Raw genomic sequence first — 19,146 nt, 5'->3', positions numbered from 1 at the left:
TCAGCGATGAAAAGAAGTTTAACTTAGACGGTCCTGAATGTTCCAAGAGGTATTGGCCGCAAATGAGCCAACCGCGGCGAACATTCCATCGTCGTGTTCATGGTGGAGGATCGATCATGGTTTGGGCTGCATTCTGTTATAAAGGAAAATATCCAATGTGTTTTATTTCAACTGCAATGAATGCGCAAATGTACGTGACCTTATTGGATGATGAATTAATAGAATTTGCTGAACAGCTACATATATGGGGACAATTGGACATTTCAACAGGATAATGCGCCGATTCGTAGCGCAAAACTTACCAAAGGGTTTTTTGCGTCCAGAAATATACCATTATTGGACTGCCCAGCTAAAAACCCAGACCGAAATCTCATCGAGGACCTTTGGGGAATACTCTATGCAAGGGTTTTCAAAAATAGAAGGCAATTTGAGACGGCAAAGGCATTAAAATCGGCTATAGTGCAGGAGTGGAACCAAATAAGCCCATCCACATTAAAATTATTGGTGAATTGCATGCCATATCGACTTACATAGTCAGGTTAAAGGTAAGCATATAAAATATTAAAAACAGAAATATGGCACGGAATTACTAAATAAAACCAGGAAAACCTACCATTCACATATAAATAATTACTACTAAGAACATTTTCATATAAGTTTTTCAATGTTTTTATAAGAATTATTTTTCTTTCTTTTATGTAATATTACGGTTACTATAAACAATAAAGTATTAAAAAAAACCTTGATGATTACTGCTTTCGTTATCTTTCAATTCAGTTTTAAAGTAGTGCACATATATATTATTTTCTATGCATATTATGTAAGTATATATGAAAGTTACAATTTCAGTTCATTTTTTTGTCAAGTAAATGTACATATTTTAGATACTATATAGGATTTCAAATTATATAAAATTCCTTAAATTAATATATAAAAGTCAATATCACAAATTAAGCACGTATTTTCGATGAATATGTGCCCTTCACCAAAGTTTTTTTACCATTTAGTTTCCTCCGCCTATTACGTTTCATTTGTTGCCGGCTTTTGGAACGATTGTTTCGTAGGTAATAAATTTCTCTGATTAAACTGTGACCATTTTCTTCGTCTATTAACGTTGCTGAGAATTCTTTAAAGTAATTTCCGTTAACTGTTAAAGTATCATCTATTTTCATATATGGACCATACAAAGTGGTCATTGGTGGCCAATATCCCGCACGCACATCACTAAAAGGATTTCCGTTAATCACAAATGAAGTCCACAAGTCCACCATGCGCTTGGCCATTGTTCTATCGGGGGGACTCAAATTGGCCACATGTTGTGGGTACGGAAAAAGATAGAGTGCCTCATCTGTTAAAGACACACCCGCTTTGAAAGGACTCTGCATGTTTGTCTCCTCATCCAAATCGCGATACCGATTAAATTCACCCATGTAGTCAAAAGAATAGAGGAATGTATTTTCAGGAACATGTTTATTATTCATGTTGAGAGCTAACAGTACTGGTAGTTTATGCATTAAGGTTCCACCAACCTGAAAAATAATTATTGAAGAAAGTTATTAAATTATTACCTTATTCATATAAATAACTTGAAATTTGTGGCTTACGTCAATTAAACGGGGTATAAGTGTGCCGAATGTACCATTCTCCATTAATTTTCTGTTGAAAAAGTCATGTGTGACGAAGCTCGTCAACAACATCGTTTTGTCAGTACCTACCACTTGGCGAACAATATGATCAATATAATCATATGTGTTATAATCATCGTCTGGTATGACACCCTCGAAATCGTTTTCGACGATTTCTAAAATTTTCATTAAGTATAAGACGAAGAGTCCTTGAAATATTTCAATTACTCACCATTCAAAACTCTTGATCCAACATTTTTTGGACAACCACCCATTGCTGAATAAGAAAAGTTCGAATTCAGCATAAGTTCATAAGGATGCACGGGCAAGACACCACTTGGTCCACCAATTGTAAATTGGATTCCACCAGTATAACCCACGCCCAAATCAGATTTTTCGAGCTTCATTCAAAAAATATTTACCATATAACACATACGTACATACGCAGCCGCTAAGCAACAATACTTACAGCGTGCGCCATAAATGCAGTGAGCAATTCTAGCGGTGACAAATCCATCAAACATTCATTTAAATCCCGCACCGTCTTCATTTTGCATTCGGCCTTTTCAGCAATCTCCTGTGCAAGCTGGCGCGGGTTACCTTCCAAAAATATTGGCATCAGCGCGGACCCGGAGTGATAGATTACCTGGTGAAAGAGGCCCTTTTGCACCTGTAAGTTTGTGGGAAAAAATACAGTTATTATTGCTTTAATTCCTTCTTTGTGGGAAAGTGGTGCTCACTATTGGGGAAATAGCTAGTAAATGCGCAATAGCTGCACCGCCTACTTGACCCGCGAGCGTCACGTGATTCTCATCACCACCAAAATATTGTATAAAGTGTTTGACGAATTGTAATGCCAAATATATATCAAGTACTCCCGCATTTCCAGGTATTTCATCTGTCTTTGTTGATAGGAAACCAAATGGGCCCAGTCGATATTGTGGTGTCACCAATACAATATCCTTTTCTAACAAATAATCCGGTGGTGCTTCAGAGTTACTGCCCTCATACAAATACTCTCCATGTATATACACTAAAACGGGATAGCGACCCGTGGTGTTAGGCGTGGTTATCGTTAATGTGAGACAGTCTTCGATGTCCAATACGTCATCCAGTCTCTTTAAAGATTCCATTGAGACAACCGATGGACAACCGATTTTCTCTGCCGTTGCATCCATGACATCATCCCATGGCTCTACGGGGCGCGGAGGCTGCCAAGTAATTTGAGATTAAGACAAAGAAATATGGATTTATCTATCAAACAATGAAATTTATAAAGAAATATAGCATTTAGCATGTTGACTTCCAATGTTAACCATTTTTATTTTATTTCTTTTATTTTCGAATATTTATTAAATGGTTTATGTCTTTTACAAAACACATAGTAGATATGTACATATATGCTTCGTATATATGTATGCATTAATTTAATAATTTACAAAGTTATTTACGCTTCATTATCTTTCCGGTCGAGGGCTTTATATCAGAACTTTTATAATAGTTTTTTACAAGTTAGTATGAATTTCGCCTATTCGATATATACTATATGTATATTTATACCCCGAACAGGGTTAAGTTTGGCACTAAATTGATAACAACCAGAAGGAATCGTCGGAAACCCTGTAGAGTATATAAATGATCAACGTGACGTGCTGAATCGATTTAGCCATGTTAGTCGGGTACATCCGAAGTAGCCTCTCAGTTTTCAGATTTCGAACTATAATTTCACATATGTTTTCTCCCCAAAAAGGATATAGCCGCCATACAAACTGATTCATCAATATCTAGTCCTTGTATGACAAACTTCTTTTTTTGGCAAGATATCTTAACAAAATTTAGAACTGATTATTTTCTAAGATAACGCTCTAACCTCCAAACAATTTATTCAGATTGGACTGCTATAGCATATAATTGGCAAGCAAATTGACCAATCAAAAGCAAGCCTTAGTAAGAAAACCCTTTTTATTTAACAAGATATCTTCTACTAATTTGACACAGATTACTGTCCAAGACAATGTTATTAGAATTTGTTTTCAGATCGGACCACGATAGCAAATAGTTGCTATTCAAATAGACCGTTCAAAATTAACAGCGTGACTAGAAAGAACTAGCAAATTTCTCTTGGATACAAACCGTTGGCTGGTTAGGTTTTCAGATTTAGTTATATACGTATATATGTTGCTATAACAAATACACCTGAGAAGGATATTATAGAAGTTTACTTATTTTCGTATTTTACGTAATATTGAACAATATTTTATAATTTGATATGAACGTTTATGAGATTAGAAACTCATTGAGGAAATTTATATAACGGCGAAAAAATATGGTATATATACATATACATATATATATACAATACATATATACATATATCTTTAAATATTTTATGTTGTTATTAAATGTTACTGAAGGCGATAATTTTTTTTTGTACGAAAGTTCACGAAAAAAAGTCCTTCGCAGGTGAAAACTAAAATCACTTTTTATTTTGCAATTTACATGCCTTTTACTCCCTTAATTTAAATCTTCAGATGTTATATAAAGTCACACCTTAAACCTATATTTTCCTGTAGGAGCTTCCGCATATTTGAGATCCACAAACTGTAATACTTCTCTTTGCGACCACGCTGTCTCTATAACTTTGCCTTGAATGGAGCCCAATTTGGGTAAATCTATGACAGTATCATCGTCATCGAATTGGGCCCGGATGGAGTGTATTAAAACGAATATAGTTAGAAATAACTTCAAACACCGTGGTGAACGATTGATGTAAAAATAATACAGTTTCCCAAACATATTTCAAAACTTCGTATTAAAGAAATCCTCAAGAAAGCACACTTGGGTTCAAATATGTTATGTATATGCCGCACATAGATTTTTAATTAATTGAAATTCGAATAAACGCAATAAAACATTTTAACAAAGCTGCCACAGCTGTCAAACTGAGACTCTTCTTAAATTTTAAAGAATATACCGCGCAGCTCTGAGCCCTTCTTTAGACTGGTTGTTGAATAAACCGAAGACAGGAAAGCGACTATAGCTGGTGAAAGACATGAGAAATTGTTATTCGCAAAAATAACAACAATGCTAAATTATGCATACTGACACAAAAATCCGATTTCTCTTCAGCTTAATGAGTGTTCTAGCGGTATAATCAAAAAACAAAAAACTAAAACAAAACAAGAACATCACACATAGTTTACGGGAGGAATTTAAAAATGAATTAAGGTTATTAATTATACTTCTTTGTATAAGTATATATATATATAACACATTATTCATGTGTTAATATTTAATTTGAGATATTTTTGACATCCCTTTCTCCCAACAGTAGCTGCATAAAAATATGAGATTTACAAAGCCATAGAAGAAGTAAAAGTTAAAATAGTAATGCCCCAATTAAACTTTACTGTTGTTTTATTACTTATATATCTCAATCGAGGTTGTGAATATAATTAGGAATGAACTAGTTTCATCACCAGCCGAATTGAATAAATGCATATATTTCAATATTAAAATTTTGGTTAAATATTGTGCATAAATATTAAATATATCTGACGAGAATATCATAAATCCAAGTAAGTCTATTTTGAAATAAAGATGTGGGCTAACCGGTGACATAATGGCCAATCTTTATGTATACGTAAATAGTTCCAATTCGGAAGAATGAATATGCATGATCATTGAATTTCTTACATTGCAGAGTTTTGTAAGCTTTTGTTGGTATTAAAATGCTACTTAGTTAATAGTACTTGTATTAAAATGTTAAAATAGGCAAAATACGGTAATAATCACGCTAATCATATATAACGGAGATATACATACATACATATGAGTGTATCTATTATATTATACTTGGTAACAATCTTCCGAAAACCTCACTTATACTCCATACAACGAATTTTTAGTACAAAATTTGCTAAATCCAGTGAAGTTATTAATGAATATTTTGAACCATGTTACCTAAGCTCTATTTTCACATTGTACAATTTACGTTCTTGGAAGTATGAACATAATTAGAAGACAAAAAATAATTCCAATAATTTTGCCATGACTTTGGAGCCAGTTAAGAATTTACTCCTAACATGTAAAGAAGAACTAAGTTCGGCTGTAACCGAACATTTTACACTCTTTCAACTTATAAGAATCACAATCGGCTTTATATATTCGATTTTAAATATTTTACACATTCATTAACATGCCACATACTAATTAAATGCTCTTTATTATTATCTCTGAAAAAACTCACATAATAGCCGATATAAAGTCAACTGGAAGTTCGAAAATCTTTACATTAGGTATATAGAGGCTAAGGGAAGTATTGACCGGATTTAACCAGTTTTTGACCTTGGGACATTCTTCTATCAGTAAAGGATTTCTTACACATTGACCCATATTTTCGGTAAAAAGTCCACTATAGGTACTGTGGTCACCATTACTTAGGGGCTTGAACAGTTTCCGTTCGATTTGGAAAAGTTTTGGTCATAATGGCACACTTCAAAGGCATTATTCATGCAAAGTTCTATTCCGTTATTTTACTTAGTGCTTTATTTGTGATTTTGTGGAATGTGAAAGAATCAGATGGAATTTCAAATTGTGTTATATGGGAAATAGGCGTGGTTGTAGTCCGATTTCTCTCATTTTTGCATTATACATAGGCATATTACATAAATTTTACGTACCGAATTTGGTCGATATCGGTTGATTAGGTCACGAAATATGGATATTCAGCGAACTGTGGGCGCTGCCACGCCTATCGTCCTAATTTGACACCGGCTCTTATAAAACCTTCTTGAACCATCTCAAGTGTAAAATTTAATGTGTCAGACGTATTTAGTTGTTTACTTATTGTACTTTTAGTAGTTTTTAGAAACCCGTTATATGGGGAGTGGGCAAGGTTATAATCCGATTTCGTCTATTTTCACACTATCATAAGACGGGTGAAGAATATTGCGCTGTGTAAATTTAGATGATACAGCTTTATTGGCTTAGAAGATATATACATTAAAGTTATTATGGGGCGCGGACACGCAAACTTTTTAAAAAATCTCCAACCATAGGTCCCTCTTCTTAATGCGATTCGTTGTGCCAAATTTGAAATTTTCTTTATCTTAATTTGGTGCTTAGTTATGGTGCCACGGAGCATGTGTACTAGTATTATCAAGATATTCTAATTTTTACTCAAGTTACAGCTTGCACTGTCAGATGGACGGGCAAACAGACATTCACCCGGATTTCAATTTGTCTCGTCATATAATAGGTTGTCAAAAAAAAAAAGTCTTAGTTCTAGTTTTATTCGTCGCACCGGGTCATGCTATACCTTTTTAGAAAGCTCATTTCACGAGCTAACACGTGTTTGATTGATTAAGTCGTTCGTGAGTTATAGCGTCGCAAACATGGAACAAAATAAAGAGAAAATACGGCATATTTTACAATACTACTACTACGATAAAAGCAAAAATTCATCTCAAGCCGCCAATAAAATTTGTGCAGTTTATGGACCCGATACAGTTTCCATTTCCACCGCACAACGATGGTTTCAACGTTTTCGTCCTGGTGTAGAGGTGGTCGAAGATGCGCCACGCTCCGGAAGGCCTGTCGTCGAAAATTGCGATAAAATCGCTGAATTGGTCGAAAGAGACCGGCATAGTAGCAGCCGTAGCATCGGTCAAGAGCTGGGCATGAGTCATCAAAAATTCATTTCAATTTCAATAAAAAAAAAAATCAATAAAAATACCGCAAGACTTTTTTGACAACCCATTACATACTTATATAGTACATAACTCTTTATCTATCTCGATTGGCTTTAGGTGATACATACAACCATTAGGTAGACAAAACTGTTATACTCTGTAGCAACATGCTCCAAGAGTATAAAAATAAGCTTAATCATATGTTAGTAGTCAACATCTAAAGCCAGGTACATATATGTACATACATACATATGTACCAGTTCGCTTCGGACAAGATTTTGGTGTCACTTCCATCATTTTCGTTAACGTATTTATTTAGGTCAAACATGATAAATCCATTAAATATGCAAACGATAATAAATCAGTTCTGTAAAAGGGAAGTAAAAATATGATTTTTTATTTATATTAAGTTAAAAAACTTTTAGCAAAATATCTGCTGAAGGAAAGAAAAATACGAAAACAATAAATTAACCAACAGTGATGCTAATTTTAATTTTAAGTATTAAGAGCCGCTGTTGAAAATGGTTATATCTGAAAACTAATATCAGCTACATTTGTTATTTAAACCTATATTAGAAAAAATTATCAAGAATTGCTTGAAAGAGAAATCGGTTTCTGCTGTATAGTATCCGATGAAACAGAATCTTGATTCTTTCATGTTGCGTACATCTTGGATGATTGTAAACAAAGCTTGAAGTTTAATGGCACTCGCCTAAATTAATTATTCACCAATAAATGGGAACTAAAGATTTTTCTTAATCGAGATTCATATAATTAGAATGGCATTGCAAATAAGCTATTATTATGCTGCTGAGTTGTAAGTCTCTTGCTCTTCGACATAATTACCAAATAGAAAATTACGTTAGTAATTCTACACATATTTTCAACGATTTGTTTTCTAAAATATATAGCGGTATAATTCTCGCAACAGTCAAATAAATTTACCAGTTTTACTAGCATCAAAGCTATGATATCGAAAATATTGTATTATAAGATTGGTTGATTTGTTAAAATGAGAGGCACAGGAGTGCCTGGCCGCATCTACGATAGGTAAATACTAATCTTGATAATAATCAAACTCTGACGACACCTAGCAGGAATTTTCATATAATTTTGAAGTGCAGTTCTCTTTTCATTCGAAATATTTAAAATTTGAAATACACATTTCATGCGTTAATTAATTTAGATTAAGGTAAACGCTAACAATCTAGTTTCAGTTGGATAGAAGATATCAAACAAGCTTTTACATACGAATATGATCTTTTTGCTTTTGTACATAAGTAACTATATAATTAATTTTATTTTTAGCATCACAATCAGATTTATTCGTAGTTAGTTAAACCAAATCGTGCACCACTATTCGCTATGAATACAAAATTTAAGTTTCTACCAATATCCTCCTTATCATTGTCTTCATCAGCGTCTTTTTCAGATTCAGTTACTTCTACTAAACTGCCAAAGAAGTCGTCGTTAACCAAGTTATATCCCTGCCGAGTCTCCTTTACTGCAATATTATATTCATCAATGTAGTTTTCACCCACTGTTACAATGCGACCAATTTTTAAGTATGGACCAGTTTCTGCTGTCATAGCTGGCCATGCGGGTGTGTTTGGTGCAGTTGGTACGCCATTGGCTGCGAACGACGTCCAAAAGGCCACCATTCGTTGAGCAACTTTAATGTCACGATTTAGATTTAAAGATTTTTGTCTTGGCCAGGGGAAAAGATACAAATTGTCGTCGGTTAATGAGACACCAAGGCCAAAAGGCGCTGAACCATCCACATCTTCGCTAACAGAATAACGGTTTAGTTCGCCTTCATAATCGAATGTGAAAAGATAAGTGCTATTTGGAAGTTTCTTTGCATTCGCTTGTAAGGTCAATAGCACAGGGTTTTTAAATGGTATAGTGCTGCACAACTGTAAATATTAAATAATATGTTTCAAAGCATTAATGAAGTCATTAGAGAAATAAATATCGATTCTTACATCAATCAGCCCTGGGACGAGTTTGTAAAAGGATCCATTCTTGATCTCTGCATTTGTGAAAACTACATCTCGTGCAAATTTTCTCCAAGCACCAGTAGGATCGTCGCCATTAGTCTGGGCTATTATGTGGTCAATATAGCCCATGCCATCAAGTTGATCATCAATAATAGTCTCATTGAAGTTATCAATATAAATATCTATAACAAAAACAGTTATGTTAGATTATTTCCATTAAATAAACTGATATTCCACCTTTGAGCAGAAATGTGCCGCCATTTTTAACGCTACCACCGAGTGTGGGATATGCTTTAAACTCTCCGGATGCTAATAGTTCGCTTGGATGTTTTGGTAGGATTCCCGATGGGCCACCGACAACGAATTGAACGCCTCCATAATTGCCAACCCCCAAATGTGCATTGGCGTCGCCATGTGCACTGAATGCATTCAATAGAGTGGTGGTATTCATTTTTCGCAAACACTTATTGATCGCTTCTACTTTTCTAATATTCTTGCAGCCTGCGTATTTCGCTATATCTTTACTTGCAGGGAGTGGATTATCAGTAATGAAAGCGGGAGATAACGCCGTACCGGATTGATAAATAACGCGTTGAAATAGACCATCGGGAACCTAAAACATTTTTAGACTTTTGAGAACTTCTGAGAACAATAATAATTCGGCTGCGATACACTTACTGCTGGAGTCATAGTTAATACATTAATCAAAGCTGATCCACCAACTTGACCAAAAAGGGTAACCCGAGTAGGATCACCTCCAAAACCTGCAATGTATTGTTGAATCCATTTTAGCGCCAAGATAACGTCTTGCACTGCGGCATTTCCGGGTATTTCATCGGTCATCGTTGACAAGAAACCAAATGGACCCAAACGATAACGTACAGAGACTAACACAATATCTTCTTCTAATAAATATCCAGGAGTTGCCTCTGTGCTGCTACCTTCATAAAGAAAGTCGCCATGAATGTAAACCATGACGGGTGCATTTCCACTGAACTGTAAAAGAAATTATTGAAATCATTTTAATGGTCTTGTATGGGAGGTCACCCCTCCCCTCCCCCAAAAGTAAAAAGTTATAAATTATTTCCAATGAACCACAAATATCATAAAAAATCAAAGACAGATTTATCTTATTTTCAATAAAGTTTTAAAAATGTATTTCTTGCGCACGGTCCGACATGCAAAATAAACAAAGGCTTACCAGGACAAACCATACATATGTACTATGTATATTATTTCTTTGGCACATTTGTCTGTATGTTTACGCAAGCAAATACGAGCCACATATGTACAAAAATTTATAAGGAAATACTACTGTGGTCAAATTAAAATGTGAATTTTGCCCATTTCATCTCCTTCACAGTAATCCCCTCCCGCTGCAATACACTTATGTATGCCAAGGAATTTTCCAACCATCATAGCACTTTTAGAGCCTCACAAAACGACGCGTATCTCAAATACTAATGAATATTTTGACGTGAAATTTAGTATATATGTAATTAACAGTACTACCAACTTACAGAAAAAAAATTACCGTTTCGAAAAATACCCGAAATATAAATTAAAAATTCACCTTTCAATTTGATCACAGTAGTATAAGTATTGAAGAAAACAACCAAGAGAAGATTTCACTTTCGGGAGCTGCGTTAGGGCAGTTAGTTTTGAAAGACATGAAGGATATGGGGTTGGATGTTCAGAAATGCGTTGCAATAGGTACTGATGGTTCTATTGCTATGTTCGGAGATCGCGGAGCTGTAAAGAAAATACAAAAAGAAGCTACAAACACTGAGATGATACCATGTTTTTGCCATAAATTGAACAAATTGCTTTAATTGGAAAGATAACTGAAAAATTCAGAGAAGTTACAACATTTTTCCAAGTTTCAAGACCGAAACGTAACACTGGACAAAAAAATTGTGCAACTTTGTGAGATAAAGTGGGTACAAACACATGATGCCGTTCTTCAATTCACAGTCACCCTTCCAGAAATCGTTCAGGAACTTACAAAAATAAGCGAATGGAAGAATAGAACGTCTGCAATAAAAGCGTTGAATTTAGTCACAGTATTGTGAAACTTCTAATTTATTTTTGGAATTTTTTTGTCTCAGTGATGTTTTGTCACTGACGCAGCCACTTAGTGTGATTCTGCAAAACGAATCAATCGACCTTGCGAAAGCATCAAACATCATAACTACATTGATTGCAACACTGAACACGCGAAGAATGAATGCTGATCATCACTTTAATGAAATTTTTTCAAATGCTACACAGATAGTTGAAAAATTAGATGTTGAAGCGGAAAAGCCCGGAATATGTGGTCGTCAGAGTCATCGAAACAATCACCCATCTCAAAGCTATGAAGACTCTTACAGAGTTTCTGCATACATTCCGCTCATTCACACAGTCATGCAAGATTTAAAAACGCGGTTACCCGATGAAGTTCTTGAAAGTTTGCATTTAAGCTAGCTATTACCAAAATTTTATCTAAATTTGGAAGAAAAGGATTTAACTGTACCCATTGAATGCCTAATTAGACGTGTTGGGAAAATCTTGCGCGGAAACATAAAACTGCAAAAAACGAAGCTCAAAGCAGAAGTAGCGCTATTTCAATAACAATGGAAAATGAAAATGACTACGAGAACACAAGTGCTTTTTGCCTTAGAAAGCCTCAGCACTTGCGATAAGGATATACATATATCCGTCGATTCATATTCTCCTTCTCGTACTCTGCACTTTGCCAGTCACAAATGCTAGCACTGAACGATGCTTTTCTTCTTTGCGCCGAATCAAGACTTAGCTCAGAACAACGATGATCCAGAAAAGATTGAACGGCTTAGCACTCCTCAACATAAACTACGAAATTGCTGTGGAACCAGAAACAATAATAGAAAGATTTAGTAAAATGAGCAAATCCCTATTGATTTTATGCTGTAAATTAAATGTTGGAACATCTATAAAAAATAAAATTATAGTTTAAAGTTAAACATTTCTTAAATCAATTACAAAATCATAATCATAATCAATAATGGCAAATAGAAATTAATTTTAAAATTTTGCTTAACATCGCGAACTGGTCATCTTTCCCCACATATGCAATGACTGGGTGTTAAAGAAAGTTAGCCAAATTACCGTCCTAGGTACTTGCCTAACTTCCCTATATGGCAGGGCCGACCAAAAATTCTGAAAATCCAACTATAAAAGTTCAAACGATCAGATAGCGAATATGTTAAAACCAGTTGCTGTTAAGTAATTTTTATCGAAAATAGCGGTCAATGTGTGAGATATATTATTGAAATTCAGAAAAAACCATTTTAATACTAAGCCCGTATGTCAAATGTAGATAATATCGGATCAAGCCCCTCAGATACCTAGTACAAAAATATTCAAACTTCCGTTGCAAACGAACATAGCTCTTCCTTACTTGTTTATGTATAATAAACTTACGTGAATATTTTTGAAAAGTTAAATTTTGTTGGCAAAATAAGCTTAAAAAGGGCGGAGAATTCCGCATTTGCCTAAATCCCTGTAGGGTAATTGGCAGTACGACATATTATTACCAGAAAAGATGCTCAAAGATTATCATTAAGAAGTTTCGCAGATGCACCGATATACATATATTGTATAAAGTCAACCGGAAGTTTGAAACCTCTGAATTTTGTTAAAACTTATTGATATAGCGGAAATTCGAAAATATTTATATTATGTATATGGGAGCTAAGGGTAGGGATGACCCGATTTAAGATATTATTGACAAAATCGCACATTATTATTGGCAAAAGATTCTCTCCGAATTTCAACGATGATTGGCACTGATCCACATTTTGGTAGAAATTGGTAAAATTGTTTCTGAGATACAGGATTTCACATAGAGGTGAGCAATATAACGCCTGTTGTCTAATTTTGACACCGTTTATTTATCGAGTTATCGCACTTCTAGTAATATTAGATATACATACATATAGGGAAGGGAAGGGTTATCATCCGATTTCATTCATTTTCACACTGTCAAACGAAGTGTCAAAGAAAGCAAATTTGGTTGATATAGCTTTTAAGCTTTATGAGATATGTACATTAAACGTATTTGGAAGTGGAGTCACTCCCAATTTTTTTTTGAACTTTACAAATTATTATGGTTTATGAGATCCATAGGTATGTACATTAAACTTATTAGGGGCGGGGCCACTCTCACTTTATTAAGCTTTTCAAATTATAGTTTTATATCTTAATGTGCGGCTTACTTATAGCACTTTATAAGTTTTCGCTTAATGCCCATCTGCAACACCAACCCTACTTGGGCTCCAAGGAACATACCATACATATGTACAAGTTTCATCAAGATATTTCATTTTTCACTCAAGTTATCGCTTGCACGGACTAACGGACAGACACTAACTCAGATTTCAACTCGTCTCGTCATCCTAATTATTTATGTACTTATAATATACATATGTATATTACTCCCTAGCAACGTGGGGCGAGTGCATAAATACCTCTAATATTTAAATATTCGCCACCAAAGATCATCATCATTTCCTATTCACTTATAGTATATTTCATATTCTTTATAATACTTTGATTCGGTAACTTACATTTTTCGTATTGATAGTTAGACGCAGACAGTTTTCAAAGTCAATTTTCTCCTTTCGCCAAAGCTTAAGTTTGTGTAAATCTTGAAGAGATGGACAACCCACATGAGCTTTGTGAGCATTCAGTGTTCCCTCCCACGGCTCTGCTGGCACAGGAGGCTATAGTGTAAAATATATGAAAATAAAAACACATAATAAAGAAAACGAAAATAAAGCAAAGCCAAATAATAGCCTACGAACCTTAAAGCGCAACGAACCAACTGGAGACTTTGCATAGGGAATGTCAAGAAATTGCATTATGTTTTTACCTGACCATACCGTTTTAAATGTACGGCCCCGAAGGCGTCCCAAGTTGGGAATTTCCTTTGTAATGTAACGGAGCTTTTGAGTGTTCACCGGTCGTTCTTTAATTATTTGACTTATTGGTTTTTGTTTGTGAACTTGATCCGACTTTTGGCGCTTGTCACTCATCTTTTGCTGCTGTTGCCCCTCGACACACAAAGCCAAAAGCGCCAAGAGCACTAGTAGTTTAGAAAACAATCGTTTAAATTTCGCCATGTTAACTCAACGACAGCGATCGACCAAATGAAGAAATTTTCGAAAGAATATTTAATTAAAACGAAAAATTTTGGGTTTCTTTCTTCCTTTGATTCTGCATTCAGTGCCCTAGTTTTGCTCGAATTCTTTACTTTATAGGTAAATTTATACATATACAACCAGCAAGGTTTTCACCTGTAGCTATTGTTAATATAAAAATATTTAAATATTCTGGTATATCTGTATATGTATTTACTTCAGGCTTTTCTAATTCAGCTATGTGTCATTTTTATACTCTTGCAACCAGTTGCTACAGAGTATTTTAGTTTTATTCACCTAACGATTGTACGTACCACCTAAAACTAATCGTGATAGATATAGGGTTATATACATATACTATACTCTGTGCCCAAAAAATAAGGTGACATTGTATTTATTTTGAAAATTCTTTATTTATTCTTCCAAATCAATTTCATCCCCTTCAAAGTAATCCCCTCCCGATGCAATGCACTTATGCCAACGGATTTTCCAATCTTTGAAACACTGGTTGTAGTCACTTTCCGGGATGGCCTTCAGTTCCGTTTTCGCTGCGGCTTGAATCTCCTCTATCGTATAAAAACGGTGTCCCCGGAGCGGTCTTTTGAGCTTAGTGAACAGCCAGAAGTCGCACGGCGCCAGATCAGGTGAATATGGTGGTTGCGGAACGATATGGGTTGAGTTTTTGGCGAAATGATCACGAATTACGAGGGCAGTATGGGATGGTGCTTAATCGTGGTGTAAAAACCAAGAATTGTCTTTCCACAATTCCGGCCTTTTTAGGCGGAAGAATTCATAATGCACAACACCACGATAATCGAAGACAACAGTCAACATGACCTTGATTTTTGAGCGACTTTGCGCGATTTTTTTGGTCTCGGCTCTCTTTTGGCACGATATTCGCTCGATTGATCGATTGTTTCGGGGTCGTAAGCATAGATCCAAGTCTCATCGCCAGTTATAATGCATTTCATCACACCCTGGTAGTCGGAAAGTATCGTTTCACACACTTCAACGCGGCGCTTTTTTCCAAAAAATTCAATGTTTTCGGTACCAGTCGAGATTTGACGCGCTTGAGGCCCAAAAAATCCTTCAAAATGGTATTGGCTGAGCTTTTCGATATGCCAACTTCATCAGCAAGGTCTCTAATTGTTAATCGACGGTTTTTCAACACCAAATCTTTGATTTGTTGAACGTGAGCTTCGCCGGTTGAAGTTGATGATCGCCCTGGACGCTCTTCGTCTTCGACACGTTCACGGCCGGCTTGGAACTCACTATACCACTTGTACAAATTTTTTTTAGACATAGCCTCATCACCAAAGGCTTCCTGCACCATCTTCCACAGCAGAAAATTGATTCCGTAAACAAAATTAAATGCAAATTTTTTGCTCAACAAATTTCGACATCGCAAAGAACGAAAAACTCACTTTTAGTAGCTCACAAAACGACACGTATCTCAAACACTAATGAATATGACATGAAATTTGACATAAATGTGACTGACAGTACTACCAACCTAAAAAAAAAGAATTCTCCAAATTATTCGACGCGCGCAGTTTAAATTCAAATGTCACTTTATTTTTTGGGCACAGGTATATAAATGATCAGGGTAACGAGAAAAGTTGGAATCCGGTTGACTGTCTGTCTGTCCGTCCGTCCGTCCGTGCAAGCTGTAACTTGAGTAAAACTTGAGATATCTTGATGAAACTTGGTTTCTTAGTACAAAAAAAGTTCGAGTTCGTAGATGGGCGTAATTGGACCACTGCCACGCCCACAAATCGCCAATAACCGGAAACCTATAAAGTGCCATAAGTAAGCATCTAATAGCTGTTGAATGAAATAAAATGGGTATGGTCGGATAGAGGAGGTTCTCCTGATCAAGAATATATATGGTTATAGCCGCAGCCGCAGCAAATAGTTTTCGAGATATTTGCGTTTAAAGTTGAAAATTTACCTTTCATTGGACATAAGACTCAAGGGCGAAGAGAACAATTTTTAAATTTTTTTACAGTTTAAATATAATTTAAGACACTGTTGTTCGCCATTTTTGACTGAATTCAAGCTTTAAACAGCTAACAATCGTTGGAATAACATATGTACATATGCATCTCATAAGCACAAAGAGATCAATATCACGTAACCTACATATAAAGGAGACAGTCTCATAGATACCAAATTCAGATGACTGACGCTCTGTTAACAGCCAAGCATTTGTCAAAAGTTATGCCCGAAGTGACAACATATAAATCAATTGTTCTCTTTTGTTTATATTGGAGCAATGATGCCGTTCTTCGTTACTTTATGTACTTTTATACTCTTGCAACATGTTTCTACAGAGTGTAATAGTTTTGTTTACCTAGAGTTATATGTATGTATATAGGGCTATAAATAATCAGGGTAATGAGACGAGTTTAAATCCGAGTGACTGTCTATCCATCCGTCCGTCTGTCTGTGCAAGCGAGAACATGGATAAAAACTAAGATATCTTGGTTGAATTTGGTACAAGTATTTCTTGGTAAAAAGTGAGGATGAGCGTAATTTAAAAGGTTTATTGTTCAAGCCCTTAGGTACCGAAATGTGGACCCAGTGGCTATAGTTGACTTTTTACCTAAATATGTGTCTCTCAATGTATGAGATATATAATTAAAATTTGAAGGGAACCCTCTCCCGATAAATGTATGTCTGTGTGACAGAAATGGGTTGATCCGGTCAATACTTCGTTTAGCCCCCATATACCTAATATAAAGATTTTTGAACTAACACAAGCCACCCGGTTTTACTCACTACAATGCACAAAGAGTGCTTAGAATGAATAAAATGGGGTGAAAACTTGCCCTAAATCCCATATAACTATCAAGCCTTATGTACCTTCAGGTATTACTTCGGCTTTAATCCTTGGAAGTTACAAGAGTATGAAATATTCCGCTAAGCCGAACTTAGCCCTTACTTCCGAAGTTGTGTTTTCGATGTTTGCTAATGTGAAATCTACAAATTAGTACTCAAAAAGATTGGATTTAACATTTGCGTCTTCTCTATTCTTCGCATTCTCTGGTTAGATTATGTGCCGAACGATAGAAGAATTAAAATTCTGACAGATAAAATGTTTATATTTATGGACGTGAATCCAAATGTCAGAATTTTACCGGGCTTAAGGGTCATGTAAAATTTTGACAACTAATACAGGGTTTGTTCGGAAAGTAATAGGACTGAGTCGATTTAAAATAATTTATTGTACCAATCGATAAAATTCTTTAAAAACTTTCAAGGCTCCTTCTGTCTCGATGGGTCGTATAAAGCCTTCTTATTCCATCTCGGGAATAAAATTTAATATCTCTGTTTCATCAAGATATCTCAATTTTTACTCGAACGGACGAACGGACAGAGAGGCAGTCAGCCGAATTTAAACTCGTGACGTCATCCTGATCATTTATTTATACCAAGTTTCATTACGATAATTAAATTTTTATTCACGTTATCGCTTGCACATATACATTTTTTGAATATACATATTTATTAATTTAATTAACAAGACAAAAATTCTTCGATGCTGTGTTTCTTTTGAGTTTCGAATATTTTACTTTCCATTTGGCAAGGCAAAATATAAAATTTGTTTACACTATAGGAATTCAACTCAAAACAGATAAAAATGTACCGTTTGTCACATAGTCCTAATAATAATAATTGTAATTATCACTGACACAAAACCACTTTTGACTAGTGTTACAAATAAATACAATAATATCGAAGCAATAATACCACTCACCAGTGCACTCCTTATAGCTTAAAAGGGTATAAAAGGATCTTTATCTGGATTTTGATCTGGAGTGCCAGTTTTTTAACAGTCAGCTATATACTACGTAGTCCATTTGAAGAGAAGATTCAGAGAGTGCAGCATTGTCTAGGATAACAGTTTAAGTCGAATTTCGTTTTCAAAACAAAAACTATTTCCATACGATGCCTTGATTGCTATCAATAAGCTCATATGGCAGCTTTATTCTATATTGAGTTGCTTTTTGGGGAGAAAAGAACGTATGCAAAATTTCAGTTAGACATCTGAAAAACTCAGAGACTGGTGGCGATCTCGTCAATCATTTATATACTGTGTGGACCTTAAAAACTGAACTATACAATTGAAAACTTGTCAATATTAGTTAACCTATAGACTTACATTATGTCTATTGTAATACAAATTGTTCAACAATTGAACAATTCTTGCTCTAAGAATCTTGTCGAAAGCACTATGGATTATTGCCAAACAGCCTGGATGCATAAGCAGAGAAGTGTCCAACAAGCACTTGCCCAAATAATATTTTGCGTTAATTTTTACTCCTTTGCCAATAAAAAGGAGATGAAGTAGATATGGCTTAGCAAACAATAAAAGAGTTTGTGTTTTGATACCTTTCAATAGCTGTTTTATCAGCTGAAAACTCAGACATACTGGTTGCATAAACGCGGTCATTTTGTGAATTGTGGCTTGCTTGTAACACAAAAGGCTTTTTATCAAAAAATACCAGTTTACAGAAATTGCACAATTTTTCCTTATTCGCTCAAGTGCAGTCTTCACTAGACTTGGGAGTTCTGACCGTGTAACTGCTACCAAGTTTTTTGATATTTTAAGACTAACACTTTTATTAAATCGAGCCAGAGTACGTTGAGCGAAACTTTTTGG

General features: G+C 35.1%; 2 protein-coding genes across 2 annotated transcripts; both read right to left on the bottom strand.

Moving 5' to 3' along the window:
- Positions 1-892: 892 nt before the first annotated feature.
- Positions 893-4,595, bottom strand: LOC120777609 (glutactin). Its single transcript, XM_040109058.1, has 6 exons — positions 4,176-4,595; positions 2,366-2,836; positions 2,095-2,295; positions 1,858-2,026; positions 1,605-1,801; positions 893-1,529 (listed from the first exon to the last, which is right to left on the bottom strand). The coding sequence occupies exons 1-6, from the start codon at positions 4,419-4,421 to the stop codon at positions 951-953; spliced, it is 1,863 nt and encodes a 620-aa protein (XP_039964992.1). The 5' UTR covers positions 4,422-4,595; the 3' UTR covers positions 893-950.
- A 3,945-nt stretch (positions 4,596-8,540) lies between these two features.
- On the bottom strand, positions 8,541-14,462 carry LOC120777797 (glutactin). The gene is made up of 6 exons (XM_040109329.1): positions 14,145-14,462; positions 13,908-14,063; positions 9,997-10,314; positions 9,556-9,931; positions 9,304-9,500; positions 8,541-9,234 (listed from the first exon to the last, which is right to left on the bottom strand). Exons 1-6 carry the CDS (start codon positions 14,460-14,462, stop codon positions 8,641-8,643), a joined length of 1,959 nt encoding a protein of 652 aa, XP_039965263.1. The 3' UTR covers positions 8,541-8,640.
- Between the last annotated feature and the right edge of the window lie 4,684 nt (positions 14,463-19,146).

Source organism: Bactrocera tryoni, chromosome 5 (genome assembly GCF_016617805.1).
Source record: "Bactrocera tryoni isolate S06 chromosome 5, CSIRO_BtryS06_freeze2, whole genome shotgun sequence".
NCBI classification, from domain to species: domain Eukaryota; kingdom Metazoa; phylum Arthropoda; class Insecta; order Diptera; family Tephritidae; genus Bactrocera; species Bactrocera tryoni.
Note: the sequence above shows the minus strand (reverse complement) of the source record. Positions and strands in the feature narration are given on the sequence as shown.

What these genes read in the sequence shown, in the direction of transcription:
- LOC120777797 (XM_040109329.1), bottom strand. Translation starts at nt 14,462, where the DNA reads ATGGCGAAATTTAAACGATTGTTTTCTAAACTACTAGTGCTCTTGGCG. An exon ending in TAACTATCAATACGAAAAAT is followed by an intron (nt 10,315 to 13,907) that starts GTAAGTTACCGA and finishes TTTCTTTTACAG; the next exon opens with TTCAGTGGAAATGCACCCGT. An exon ending in TCGTCCCAGGGCTGATTGAT is followed by an intron (nt 9,235 to 9,303) that starts GTAAGAATCGAT and finishes TAATATTTACAG; the next exon opens with TTGTGCAGCACTATACCATT.
- LOC120777609 (XM_040109058.1), bottom strand. Translation starts at nt 4,421, where the DNA reads ATGTTTGGGAAACTGTATTATTTTTACATCAATCGTTCACCACGGTGT. An exon ending in TGGATCAAGAGTTTTGAATG is followed by an intron (nt 1,802 to 1,857) that starts GTGAGTAATTGA and finishes TGAAAATTTTAG; the next exon opens with AAATCGTCGAAAACGATTTC. An exon ending in TTATACCCCGTTTAATTGAC is followed by an intron (nt 1,530 to 1,604) that starts GTAAGCCACAAA and finishes ATTATTTTTCAG; the next exon opens with GTTGGTGGAACCTTAATGCA.